Source organism: Microcaecilia unicolor, chromosome 3, assembly GCF_901765095.1.
Source record: "Microcaecilia unicolor chromosome 3, aMicUni1.1, whole genome shotgun sequence".
In the NCBI taxonomy this organism is placed as follows: domain Eukaryota; kingdom Metazoa; phylum Chordata; class Amphibia; order Gymnophiona; family Siphonopidae; genus Microcaecilia; species Microcaecilia unicolor.
Window position 1 is genome coordinate 63,684,110 of NC_044033.1, and position 14,466 is coordinate 63,698,575.

The following is a 14,466-nucleotide window of genomic DNA, read 5'->3' on the forward strand; positions in this document are numbered from 1 at the left end:
CTGCTGGAGCTGACAAAAAACAAAAAAAGTCAGGCTCCGCACTTCATGAAACAAACACATCACAATTGCAATATAACATACTTCTCTTAACAGCGCTCATCTTTCAGCTGTTATTGCAAGGCTCTCACTAACTTTTAAAATGGCTACCCTCTTAAAATGATGACATTAGACGCCATCGCACAGGTCTTCCAATCAGTAACAAGAACATCGAGGACGTGCTTCAAACCAAATGATACCATTCTATACGGGAATTCACCAGGCAAAGGATGGTGAAAGTTGCTCCAATGAGTGAGACCACTTCAGATGTAGTGAGTGTACATTTTGTGACATTATGGTAGAGATTTCTGTTTTCACCAATCCAGTAAATAATAAAAAATATTTCTTGAAGAACAGGATTTCATGTAAATCGGATGATGTTATATATTGTCTCATCTATCCTTGTCGGAAATTATATGCTGGAGAGACAACACACAAATTATCGATTCAACAGATTGAACACAGAAGTTCAATACTAATACAGAAAAAGGGATTGACAGTGGCAGCATATTGTTTGCGCCTTAAATCATTCTTCAATGATTTATAATGTGCAGATTTGCAATGAGTAGCTCCATTGAACAGAGGTGGAGATCGACGGAATATACTTTTTAAACAAGAACAGGTGGATTTTCTTATTGGATGCTTTGGAACCTGTGGGATTGAATTCCTGAATAGAATGGTGTCATTTCATTTGAAGCACGTCCTTGATGTTCTTGTTGCTGTGGCATCTGATGTCATCATTTTAAAAGGGGTAGTCATTTTGAAAGTTAGTGAGAGCCATGCGACAGCAGCTAAAAGATGAGCGCTGTTAAGAGAAGTATGTTGTATTACAACTGCCATGTGTTCATTTCATGAAGTGCGACGCCTGACTCTGTTTTTTTTTTTTGGGGGGGGGGGGGGGGGGGGGTTGACAGCCCTAGCATTGTGGACCTTGCAGCAGCAGTGGAAAACACTGGCCATCATTGGTCCTGGGGATCTTATTCTGATGAGAAGCTGGCTCGCAGGAAAGTCCTTAAAGGTAAGTATGATGTTTGCTAGAATGTGTAGAGACTTTTACACTCTTTAATCTGGACACTTATGGGCATTATTTATTTCGGACACTATAGTAAATGGAAGGCTTTTGCCAATGATGAAGAACAGATCATTTTGATTGTTACAGCTCTAGAAGTCATTTGACCAGGAGCTCTGAGATTTTTCCTTCCTATTTTTCTAGATCTTCAAGCAGTGTTTTTCCTGTTTGAGATACTAGGTCTCTTCAGTTTTTGAGTGGAACATATGTTTAGAGTTTATGACATATTTTTTATGTTACCACATCCATTTGAATTTTGTAGTCTTCTGGAATTCTCCAGTATGCTCCTGGCAAATCAGAGTAAGGTCAATGTACCACATCCACGCCCCATCTGACCACTGCAGCATAGAATTTTAAGGCGTGTCTACATACTCCACTAGAGAAAAAGCAGAGAACTCAATGAGCTGATTAAAACTGAAGTCTTCAATGGTGGGTCCAAAACTGGCACAACTCAAAGGAAGCAGCATACCAAAGTGGAAGAAATCATCTACAGAAAACACCAAGGACAACACTCACAGCTGAGGTGGCAACAAAAGAGGAAGAGACTGCAGGTCTGAAGGACAAAAACTATTTATTGACCCGATACAGTATGACTAAACTTCAACTTCTTTATTGTCTTTGCCATACCAGACTGAACACGTGAGATGTGCCCAAGCAGAACCACACCAGGAGGGGGGAAAACAAGGACTCTAGTCTGTAATGTTTCACAAAGGAATGAAGCAATGACCAGATCGCTGCCCTGAAGATGCCTTCAAGCTAGACTGCTCAGGCTTGTTGCTTGCATCTGAATCAAGTGAGCTTTCAATTCTCTCAGCACCTGCTTTTTCCTGACAAACATAATGCACTCAGCCACCTTGATCCAATGAGCAATGGAAGACCTTCCATAGGCTATGGAAAAGCAGAAAGAAATCATTCACAAGGTAGAGGAATTTGTTTCCTGTAAGTAACAGAGTAGAATTCTTCAGATATCCAATCTGTGGAATCTTTTGGACTGAGCCTCTGAACCTCATTCCAGAAAGCAGAACAAAGAAACCTCTCGATTCCGTTGGAATGAGAAAATCACCTAGGATAGAAAGGAGTGAGTGGAATGTCCGGAAGACACAGAGAGGGGCATAATCGAACAAATAGCATGAGAACCAGACAGATCTCATGGGGGCAGGCTTGGCCTAATGGGGGGAGGGGCAACCATGCAACCTCCCCCCCAACACACACACAAAAAGTACACAATATCTTCATGTGTCACAAAGGATATCCCAAAGATCTTTCCCCTGCAAAAAGCAAGTGTTGCAACCTGCACCTTCAAGGAGCTAAAGTGTCAAACCCTGTTCAAACCCCTTCTGAAGAAACTCTAGCCCATCTGGAACATGAGATTTCCAGTGTTCAAAAAGGCTCTCCAAGCCCATATGCATGCCAATAAGATGGAGTACTGTATGGGTCTTCTGAAGGGTGACATCATGGAAGGAGAAAAATCCCCAACTGATGAGGCACTGCCTCTCAAAGGCCAGAATTGAAGCCACAAGGGATCGGGATCTTCCCTCTCCACTGGGCCCTATCTCAGGAGGTCTCAGCCCCTGGAGAACAGAAGCAGTGACTTTGCAACAAATGAATGAGATCTCCATACCATTGCCTTCCAGACTTGTCATTCACTGCTTTCTACCATAGGTGATTTCCTCATGCCACTGGATTCAAGAGATTTCTTTGTCCTCCTTTCTAGAATAAGGTTCAGAGGCTCAGTCCAAAAGACTCAATTTCTTACAGGAAACAAATTCCTCTACCTTGCAAATCATTTATTTGTGCTTTCCATGGCCCATGGAAGGTCTTCCAACCTCAAAATCTTCCATTGCTCATTGGATCAAGGTGGTTGGGGTGGCTTATGTTTGTCAGGAACAAACAGGTGCTGAGAGGATTGAAAGCTCACTTGACTCAGATACAAGGAACCAACCTGGGCAGTCTAGCTTGAAGATATCTTTTTTTTTTTTTTTTTTTTTTTTATTTATAATTTTCAGAAAATAATATACAATATGTTATACATAATGACGTGAGGATTAAATTATTCAAGATATAGGATACTCCAAAACAATAATCGAAATGGTAATTCTTAATTACTTTGACCACAATAATTGGACAAGACACTAGGAATAAATTTAGAATTATCAGAAATTATTTCAAATAGATTGAGAGGAAAAAGCACATAAGTCAACTAGCTGATATTACAAGCATAAGCTGTGTGAGTATTCAGGTAGCTCCATCACCACCACTCCCTTCTTTAGCAATTAACCATTTCAACATTTTCTCAGGATCCAGGAATACAAAATTAACATCTTTAAGAGACACGAAACATCTACAAACATATTTCAACACAAAGGAACCACCTATTGCGAGAATTCGTGGTTTAAACACCAGGAACTCTCGCCTTCTTTTCTGTGTTTCCTTATTCAAATCTGGAAAAACTTGTATCCTGGCGCCTAAAAATAATGCCTTCATATGTTTGAAGTACAAACGAAAAATATTGTTTCTATCCATTTCCAATGCAAAAGTCACTAGGAGGGTAGTACGTTGAGTGACCACATCTAAAGAATTTTCCAGAAACTCAGTGAGGTTGAGTCCAGGTTGAGCACCTTGAGGATGAGATCTAATTCCAGAAATATATTGAACTCTGGTAATTGGAGGATAACCCTCTACCGGAATTCCAAGAATTTCTCCCAAATACTTCTTTAGCATATCTATAGCAGGCATCAATGGTGATTTGGGGAAATTAAGAAATCGTAAATTATTTCTCCGTCCTCGGTTATCTAGAAATTCCAGCTTTCTCACTAGAATTTCCCTGTCCTTAACCATAACTCCTGTCAGGTTCTGAAGTTTCTGTGTCTCTTCTCCCAAAGTTTCAATTTTCCTGTCATTCTCCTGTATTTTCCCAGATAATACAATTTGTTCTTGTTTTAATTCTATTAGTTCTGTTTTAATAGACTTTGTTACCTGGGTGAGGGCGGTATTGATGCCCTGGATAGCATCCCACAGCGTCTCCAATGTTATAACAGCGGGTCTTAAACTCACTCGACTTCCCTCAGAAGCTGCCTCCAGAGCCAGGGGAGATATCGGGCTATCTGCCCTTAATCTACCAGTTATATTTTGTTCTGGGGTCGAAGTAGCTGCGGGGCCTCCTCCAGTCGTTCGGGGTCTCACCACTTCGGGTAGCTCCACGTTCGTCTTCCCCGCAGCTAACAAGCTGCTTCCGGGTCGTGGGGGCGCTGTTAGCGGGGGCGGGCTTAACGAAGCCGTCTCCATGCTTCGGTCCAATTGACCAGCAACGGATCCCGTCAACGTTGGCGTCTGCACTTTCAACGCCTGGATTCCAAATTATTCCAGCGTCTTTTGCTGGTTAGCCGGTTTCTCGGGGTCGGAGGATGTTAAAACCCCGGTCTTTCCCTTCCTCTTCCCCATGGTTAACCCGGGGAGGAGTGCCGCTTCCCAGGTATGTCAGCTGGAAATCGGGAGCTCACAGACGCACGTCCTCTCACGCCGCCATCTTGTCCGGTTGCCCCAGCTTGAAGATATCTTAGGGCAGAGATCTGGTTGCTGCTTCATTCCTTTGTGGAACATTACAGACTTGATGTTCTCACCTGAGTCCACATCATCTCCTCTTGATGCAGTTCTGCTTGGGTACATCCCACTAGTTCAGTCTGGTATGGCAGAGACAATAAGGAAGTTGAAATGTAGTCATACCTCTTAATTTCCTCTCCTCGAGTCATGCCTTACCAGTCTTGGACCCACTCTTGATGGCTTCACTTTTAATTGACTCATTGAGTTCTCTGCTTTCTTTCTAGTGGTGTATATAGACATGCCTTAACATTCTATGCTGCAGTGGTCCGATAGGGCATGGATGTGATACATTGGACCTTACTCTGATTAGCAGGAGCATACTGGAGAATTCCAGAAGACACCAGCCATAGTGTAGAATGCTTTCCATATAAACAAACTCGATAATTCAGAAACCCATTGGAGTACAATCCATGTTATCCCAATAGACCCCAATGTTCCTAATAATATGTCAGGATCAAACATATCAAATGTGGAAGACAGATCCAGTTGCATCAACAATGCACCGTTATCCTAATCTAGTATCATATGAAGTTCAGAAGTAACGGCAAGCAGACAGGTTTCTGTGCTAAATTATTTTCTAAAGCCAGATTGTTGGACACCTAGGGCCCTGCTTACTAAGCCGCACTAATTTTTTAGCATGCGCTAATAGGCACACCCATTATATTCCTATGGGTGGCTCTAACGTTTTTAAAATGATTTAACATAGGGGGCCCTGTTTACTATGCTGCGCTGTAGGCGTGCAAACTTTTTAGTACAAACAGTTTGCACGCCTACAGCGCGGCTTAGTAAATAGGCCCCCTATGTTGTTAAATCCTTTCAAATAACTCTGAAGATGGTCTGCAACTATTGCTTCAGTTAATTTAGGTAGAAGGTATACTCGTGAATGGTCTGTAACTAGAACATTGATCAAGTGGTTTAAAGTATTTTTCACTAGAGGAGTCAATGTAATGGTGCTAATCTCTGATAGAAACACACCTTGTTCGAAAATGACATTCAAATTAGTCAACCAAATAATTGTTTCATGAGGCAGATATTTAAATAATGCATTTGGACAAGGGTCCAACTCAGAAAAGCTCTTACCAAATTTCAAAATTAAGTGTGGACAAACAGAATCAATCTATTTAAAAAGATTCCAGAGGCAATCTACCAGGATATCAGATAAGGAATCCAGAGATGGCAAGATCCATCTCCATTTCTACTGTCAAAACATTTTGAAATTGTGCTCTTATCTGAATCTTCTAGTGAAAACCATTTGCAAATTCAGCTGCAGAGAGCCCTGACAGAAAAGGGACACAACCCACTTGTACAGACCAAGACAATAAGGAATTTGATCTTAATCACATCCAGAAGAAAAGTTCAATTCCAAAAGCCTTCAGCACAGACACTTACCTCCCTACCAGTAAGAACATGTCGTGCCAGTTTCACTTTGGCAAAATTTCCTTTCCCTATAGTTTTTAGCAGGCGATAATTTCCAATATGAGGTTGTTCTTCTGTCATGGATGTAATTGAGTTGCGACATCTTGGGATATTTTGTCTACTGCTTGATTTAGAGGGCTGAACATGTGGTTCTGGGTATCCATCTATGGATGTGTGCTAGAAGAAACAGGAAAAAAAAAAACACACACACACACACTTTGAAAACATACCAATGGCTAAGTAACAAATAGAAAACCACTTAGGGCCTCTTTTATCAAGCCATGCTAGTGGTCCTCGGTTCGGCAATACTGAAAAAGCTCAATAAAAGTAAATGGGCTTCATCAGCATTGCCGAGCTAAAACCACTAGTGCAGCTTTATAAAAGAGGCCATATGTCTGCTATTCTTAACTAAAAAGTAAATGCTTGCATCACAACATTCTGTTTTAACTAAATTTATGTTCATTAGCAAAACTACATCCCAGAGAAACAGACTGCATTTTCTAACAGAGTAGTTTCCTTCAGAAACATTAGAACTGAGCCATTATCTCAAGTCAACGAATGACTAGACTTTTAATATAAACCTACAGAACACTACTATACAACAGTTAGAAATGCACTTGGAATGAAACAAACTGGGACACCAACAATCAAATAACATTTTGTGCCATCTTTCACTCCTCAAGTCAGGACACACAATCCAATGACTTCACTATATCGTTGTGATGGCCCACCAAACAGAGCGTGAAACAACAATCCAGGGTTGCATTTGTGGTATTAGATTATATATCCCTGCTGGTGCTGTTACTCCTTGCAGGAGTGAACAACACTAGAAAGTACCTTAGATCCTTGGTTAAGCTTTGAGCCTCATATTGCCTTAATTACTAGATCATGTTCTGCTGCCTTGCACTCCATCAGAGTTCATCTTAGATAAACTGTCCTTGCAGAAATTAGTCCATGCATTAGTCTTAAACAGGCTAGACTATGGTAATGCCTTTTTAATGGACTACCAAAAAAATACTCTAAATCGATTACAAACTATTCAAAATTTTGCCATAAAAATAATTACAGGACAGAAGATTTGATTGCATCACGCCGCTCCTAAAAGAAGCTCATTGGTTACCATGTTTATATCATGCCAAATACAAATTGTTAATCCTTGCACATAAAACACTATTTCAATGGAAAATACAATATTTGGCTTACTAATTCCTTCTCAGCCAATGCGTACTCTAAGGTCACAAAACCTAAACCATCTCGTAATTCCTGCAGTAGCCAATGCATATTTACATACCACAAGAGAATCTGCTTTTTATTTTTTGGCACCAGCCTTGTAGAATTCACTCTCTCATCATTTACGAGTTGAAAAACAGCTAGTATCTTTCAAACAAGATTTTGGTGAGGAAATTCCTAATATTGCCCTGGGTACTTGTATTTTGTGGTCTAATCCCAGTCAAACTATCACACTGAACTGCTATGAGCTATGTATGTGTTCAATGTCATGTTTTATTTCGTTGTTTTAGAACTGTTAAAATGATGTGGGGGGGGTTTTGCACTTACATATTGTAAACCACTATGACTGGCCCCAAGCCAGAAGGAGCAGTATATCAAATGATCTAAATAAGCACATTAATTTGTCAAGTTTAGCACCCCAATCATTTTGAAAGTTGGCTCCTATGCCCAGACACACAATCCCCAATCCTTGACAAATTCTTGAAACCCTCCAACGCCCATCCTTTCATAAAATGGCTGATGCTGATGGTATCCTCCCCAGCACTTACTGCACAACCTCTGGGGGCTAACAGGAGAAAGGGGGGGGGGGCAGAAACAATCTACAAATACTCCTGCCACAAGGAGTGCCTTTTCTAAAATGATAACCTTTAGGCCTCTAGTAGTAATCTATTTGTACTACCACTAGGGGTCAGACTCCCAAATAAAGGCACATTCCCTTAATTGGGAGGCAGCTGAACCCAAATATTACTATAGGATCAGGTGGGTGCGACTTTGAGAAATTTTCTAGGATGAGGGTTGAGTTAGGTGCACAGTCAAATGAGAAAGAGACTGGGGGTTAAGATTACAGGGACACCCAGGGAGTGTGCTCATTATATATGCAAGAGATTGAAAGGGGATGGCTCTGGTGGGGACTGGAATAGCATTTTTTTAAAGAACTGAGATGATGAGTTCATATTTGAGGGGGGGTCCTATTTTTCCTACACTGTACAGCTGGCCTTTCAAAGACTGTAGGCCCAATTAGGGACCTGTTATCTTTGAACTGCTGTGACCTGGAGCGTGCAATATGCCTGTCATCAGCAGTGCAAAACCAAATATGCTGTGGCATTCGTTAACTTGTGGTTCTGAGGGTTTCTGCATATTAGTAAACAGGCCTCTATGTTTGCACCCAAAGTAATAGAGGATAAAGTGATTCACCCAAGTTCACAAGGAGCATCAATAAAAGAAACAGGATTTGAACACTGGCTACCCTTGTTCTCAGTCCAATGATCTAATGATTCTAGGTGACGTCTCCATTACCTTCCTTGGATGCAGAGCATCTTTTAAACTAGATCATGAAAGAAAAGCAAGCAAATCAAAGATAACATAAGCATATGATTCAGAATGATGTATTTTTGACGGACTCTTACTACACTTCTCTTTCTGAGAAGTTCTGAGAGAAGAGAACATTTCACTGGACAAGTGACATTATTTTGCTCTATGCATGGTAAATTAAAGATTGAGTTTAAAAGAGGAATTATAGAACATTGGAAAAAGGAAAATACATAAATAATTTTTAAAAAAGAATATTGATAAACAGAGAATTAAAAACAAAACAAACAAACTTTTAGGCATATTTTCAAAGCACTTAGCCTTCCAAAGTTCCATAGAAACCTATGGAACTTTGGAAGGCTAAGTGCTTTGAAAATATATTAGCTAGTTTTCACACCCTTTTCCCCATAGTTTTAAAACTTGAATTTTCTGAAACAGCATTAACAAATAGACTGTAGAAGGCACAGCAGGACCAAGCTCAGTCTTAGAAAAAAATAAAAATAAAACAGAAAGAAGCAAGCATTATTAACTAGTTTCCACAGTGTACAATCCTTTTCCCCCTAGTCTTAAACTGAAACTTTCTCTAGAGGTAGACACTTAACAGCCAAGAGTATTAAAACAGATAGTAGCAAAGCTCAAACTGTCCTAAAGAAAAGTTATTTTCTATTCTTTGCCTGCTGGAGAGGCAGCACTACTATTGATCTGAATTAGGTGTTAATTAAGGTGTGAGGAAGTAGAATATTTGCAAAGGTTACTAAGGGTAATCTGATTACTGGGCTAACTTCAAAGGGTTTGTTTCAACCAGTCTCCTTAGAATCCAAACTATACAGAGAGGAAAGGTCCCACTTAACTTTCTTTCTGAGAAGATCTGAGAGAAGAGGACATTTCACTGGGTAAGTGACATTATTTTGCTCTGTGCTTGGTAATTAAAGATTGGGTTTAAAAGAGGAATTGTAGGATTTTTTTGTTTGTTTTGTTACATTTGTACCCAGCGCTTTCCCACTCATGGCAGGCTCAATGCGGCTTACATGGGGCACTGGAGGGTTAAGTGACTTGCCCAGAGTCACAAGGAGCTGCCTGTGCCTGAAGTGGGAATTGAACTCAGTTCCTCAGTTCCCCAGGACCAAAGTCCACCACCCTAACCACCAGGCCACTCCTCCACAGTTGATAAACACAGTTCGAATTAAAAACAAAAAAAAGCAAAAAAACTTTATTAGCTAGTCTACATACCCTTTTCCCCATAGTTTTAAAACATGAATTGTCTGCCACAGCATTAACAGTAAGAGCAATCTAACCACAAGGTCATATCTTTTTTCGGCCTTTTTACCCGTTAGAGTAAAAAGGGCTTCAGCGTGCAGCAAAAACGGCCCCTGCAGCTAGCACAGGCCCCTTTTTACCACAGTTTAGTAAAAGAGTCACTAAATTAATACTTTGCTTAACAGTCTTGCTAAGGAAGATGCAAGGGAGATATCAATGCCAGAAATTTAATGATTTAGAGGACCTGAAACAAATCTCAGTGAAAACAAACTAAAGAGTAACAAATCATTTAGACTAGATGGTATTCATCTCAGAGTACTAAAAGAACTCAAAATGCAATCGCAGACCTAAAATTAGTAATATAGCGATATCCTCTATTAATTGTGCAGCAGCAAACAAAAAACATATAGAATGTTAAGAATTAGAAAAGGAATGGGGAATAAAATGGCGAGTATCATAATGCCTTTGTATCGTTCCATGATGCAACTCCCATTTGAGTATTGTGTACAATTTATTTATTTATTTATGCATTCTTGTATCCCACTATTAACCAAAAACAAGCTTTGGTTCAAAGTGGCTTACAATTATATTTTGGTGGAATTACAATTGTGCTTTGAAGTGTGAAGAGTACATCTATAGTTTGTGTATTCAATAGAGTTTGTGATGAGACAGATTTGATGGGGAAGGTAACTGGTAATTTTGTAGTTAGCTGTAGAATTTTTTAAAGAGGTTTTTATTTCTTTCCTGAACTGTAGGATGTTTGTGATGCTTCTTATGACTTTTGGTACTGAGTTCCACTATTTGGAGCCCAGGAAGCTAAAACCTGCTGTGTAGATGGTTTTGTAGGTAGTGTTTCTGCAGTTGGGCAGAAGTAGTAGTAGGTAGCTCATGGTTTCTGGGCTTGCATTTCTTGGGGATAACCACATCATGTCCAGCATATAGTCGGGTGCCATTCCAAATAGTATTTTGAAGAGTAGGGTGCTCACTTTGGTAGCCAATGTAGTTTTTCAAGTAGTGGGGTTGCTCTCTCGTATTTTGATTTCTTGAAGATTAGTCTTGCTGCCGTGTTTTGGCCTGTTTTGTAGAGATTTTAGTGTGTTTTCCTTGCACCCTACGTATGCTGCATTACAGTAGTCTAGTTGCAATAATATCGTTGATTGGACTAGTAGCCTGAATTAGCATTTAGGGAAGTAGTTTCTTATCCTTCTCAGTTTCCATAATGTTCTGAAGCATTTTGATTTAACTGCTGATTATCCAGTGTAAGGTGTTTGTCGAGAATGATTCCTAGTATTTTTAGTTGTGCCTCAGTTTGGTATATTTCTTGGTTGATTGTGAAGTTTTGGTATGATGTAGGGTTGTGTGAGCTGGATAGGACCAGGAATTTAGGTTTGTTTCTGTTCATTTTGAAAGTTGCTGGCCATTCTTCCATGAGGTCCAGGCCTTTTTTAATTTTGTCCAGTATGCTTGTTATGTTGTTGTGGAAAGGTATAAAGATGGTGACATAATCAGCATATCTGTATGGGCTGAACCCCATTTGTTCCAATTTTTTACCGAGCGGTGCCATTATATTGAACAGTATCAATGACATTAGCGATCCCTGTAGTACCCCGCACACAGAGATCCATGTGGCAGATGACATCTTTACTATATAGGATCTGGTCCTTAGGAAGCCATTGAACCAAGTTGCCACTGCATTGCTTATTCCCATGTTGTTGAGCAGTGTCATTAATGTAGTGTGATCTACTAAGTCGAACGTGCTAGACATATCGAATTGTAGTAGTAATACGTTTTGCCCTTAGCATATTATGCTTCTGAAATTCATTATCAGGGTGGTTATAACCATTTCAGTGCTATGTTGTGGTCTGAAACCTGATTGGGAGTTATAGAGGATTGAGAATTTTGTCAGATATTTTGTTATTGTGTTACAAAATCCTCCATCATTTTGGTCAGTAATAGTATTGAGGCCACTGGTCTGTAGTTCGTCATATCGTTATTGTGCTGGTTGCATTTTTGTGGATAGATGCAAGTACTATCTTACCTTTGTCTGTTGGGAATTGGCCTAGTTCAAACATATAAGTGATGTATTTGGTGAAGTTCTTGATGAACCAGTCTGGTGGTTTTTTCATCATGTAGTTGGGGCAATTGTCTAGTAGGCAGTATGCAGGTGCATATTGTGAAGACGAGGACGAGAGGGGGGGATAAAATGGAAGTGGAAGAGGAAGAAGTGAGGAGGGTCAAAAGAAAAGGGAGACAGAACAGAGCCTTGCCCTTGCTACTTACTCCGAGAGAGAAAAGAAAAGGGTTTCCCCCCACGGCAAAATGGAGGATGGAGAAAGACTACAATACCCAGCAGCCCCGGGGAAACCCCTGGTACAGGAACTATCCTCCCCAGCAGCCTCCAGGGGAGCACCTTGACAAGGCCAGGGAGTTATCCCCAGGGGGCAATCAGGAGAAGGAGGAACAGCTGAAAAGTGGGTGGGACGAGGAACCCATGAAGTGGCAAGAGGCTGGAGAGAGAGAGAGGGAGGAGAACCTGGAGGAGCCAATGGACATAGCGGCATGGGCTCAATCACTGGGAAGAAAGTTGAGAAAGCAAGTGACTTCTTGTTATGGCAGCTGGGCTGAAAGGGGAAGAAGAAGGGTCATGCGGGAGAAGGGTCAGTGATAATGAAAGTGTGACCCAGAAAGGGTGGGACCCTTATATCTCCCCATAGAGTTCAGGCTGTTTTTGAACTGTGTGCTACTGAACTACTCAGGGTGAAAAGTGTGCTGTTTTGGGGAGGGATTATTGTCCCCTGTGTGAACTACTCAAAGAAAAAGGAAGAGGTTTTTTTTTTAAACTGTTTGCCACTGCCATGGGAGAAGACATGTAGCAGTGGTTTGTGTTTTGTTTGCTGCAGCCGGAAGCCACTCTCCAGAGGGGGGGAAGCGCTGGGCTGTAGGACTGCTTAAGGAGGAACAAACTGAGTACTGGAAGCAGTGGGGTTTATCTTTCTTTTTACCCTGCTGTGCTGAGTCCTTTGAAAAGGGAAACAGTGGGGTTGTGTTTTTGGTTCCTGTCTTTGTTGCGAACTGCTAGACTGTGAGCACCAAGGAAATAAAAACTGACTGATTTGCTTTTGGAGTTGTTGGTCACCCCAAGGCGTACCCTGTGGATTACAGTGGGCTATGGGGGGCTGGGTATGAAGCTTGGCCCATAGCCGAAGTCGCAAAGGAGGCAGCGAGGTCCTGAGAACCCCTGGAGGAGGAACGGATCGTTCACAATATTTTGTCAGTAGTGACTTTACTATGTTTAGATGGGGTGGTGTAAAGATGGTCCATATTCTGTCTGCCACGGTGTGGTTGTCATTTGTTTCACAGTCTTGTAGATAGTCTGTGATAGTTGTTTAAAGGTTTTGTAAGGTTGGATCTTGTATTAGCTATTTTGTTTTTGAAATGCTGTGCAAACTCATCAGCAGTTGGTGGTGTTTCAGTTGTTGCAAGTACATTCTGTGTTTTCAGTAGTTTGCTCATGAGCTTGAATATTTTTTTTCATGCTTGTTCGGGGTTCGTGTATGTACTGTAGTGTTCTGCTTTCACTTTCTTTATGCTGTTTGGGTATGTTTTTTTCACTTTTCTCCATATGGTTTTGTTTGTGTCTCTTTTGTTTTTGGCCCATGCTCCTTCAAGTTTCCTGCATAATTTTTTCAAGTGAAGTAGGTTGTCATTAAACCATGATCATGGTTGTTTTTGGTTTTGGTTTTGATCGGTGCTATTTTGTTCAGTGTGTTTTCGCTTGCTTCGACCCAGTTTCTCGTGAAGCATATGTCTTCAGGTGATAAGTTGTTGTGTTCATCGTTGTTGTCCAGATGGTATTATTGTCCACTTTCCTTCTGGTTGTGAATGTGTCTGGAGTTCTGGGTTCTCTTTTCTTGCCATTTTCTTTCCATTTTAGTGTGAAGGTGAGTTTGCTATGGTATTACCATGGTACCACTTCTCATTTCTGGTTTATTAATATGTGATTTTTTTGTGTGTTGAGAATCTGTGAGCTAATATATCTAATAGGTGTCCTTTTGTTTGCGTTGAACCACCTTGTGCAGTTGTGAAATTTCATTGGTTTAAGAAGTTCATTAGGGTTATGATGTTTATGTCCCTTTGTTTTTGTAGGTACAAGTTTATGTCTCCAATAAATAGGATACTGCGGTCGTTGGTGCAGATGTTTGATACGAAGTCCATAAAGTCATCTGGGGCATTTGTCCAGTTTCCTGGGGGGCAGTAGAATAGTATAATGCATAGTTGGTCAGTTAGTGTTTTGTCAGTGGTTTTGCATGCCAGGATTTTGATTGCTGAGGACGCATGTTTAGCGACTGGTTCCACTGTGAATGAGGATTTGTATGTAATTGCTACGCCTTCTCCCCTCTTTTTTTTTCTGTTGGTATGTATTATTCTGTATCCTGGTGGGCAGAGGTCTAGTATTGCAGGGTCATCTTTGAGGTGCAGCCATGTTTCTGTTATGAGTAGTAATCCTAGTTGTTCTGTATCTATCCAGTCTCTTAGTAATGCTGTCTTGT

General features: G+C 40.7%; 1 protein-coding gene across 6 annotated transcripts in view; it reads right to left on the bottom strand.

The window, feature by feature from the left end:
- MARK1 (microtubule affinity regulating kinase 1) overlaps positions 1 to 14,466 on the bottom strand; it is a 251,751-nt gene that overhangs the window by 171,115 nt on the left and 66,170 nt on the right. For all 6 annotated transcript variants that reach the window (XM_030196008.1, XM_030196005.1, XM_030196007.1 and 3 more), the window contains exon 2: positions 6,095 to 6,298. In XM_030196008.1, the coding sequence (XP_030051868.1) occupies positions 6,095 to 6,298 (204 nt within the window). The remainder of the gene's footprint in view (positions 1 to 6,094; positions 6,299 to 14,466) is intronic.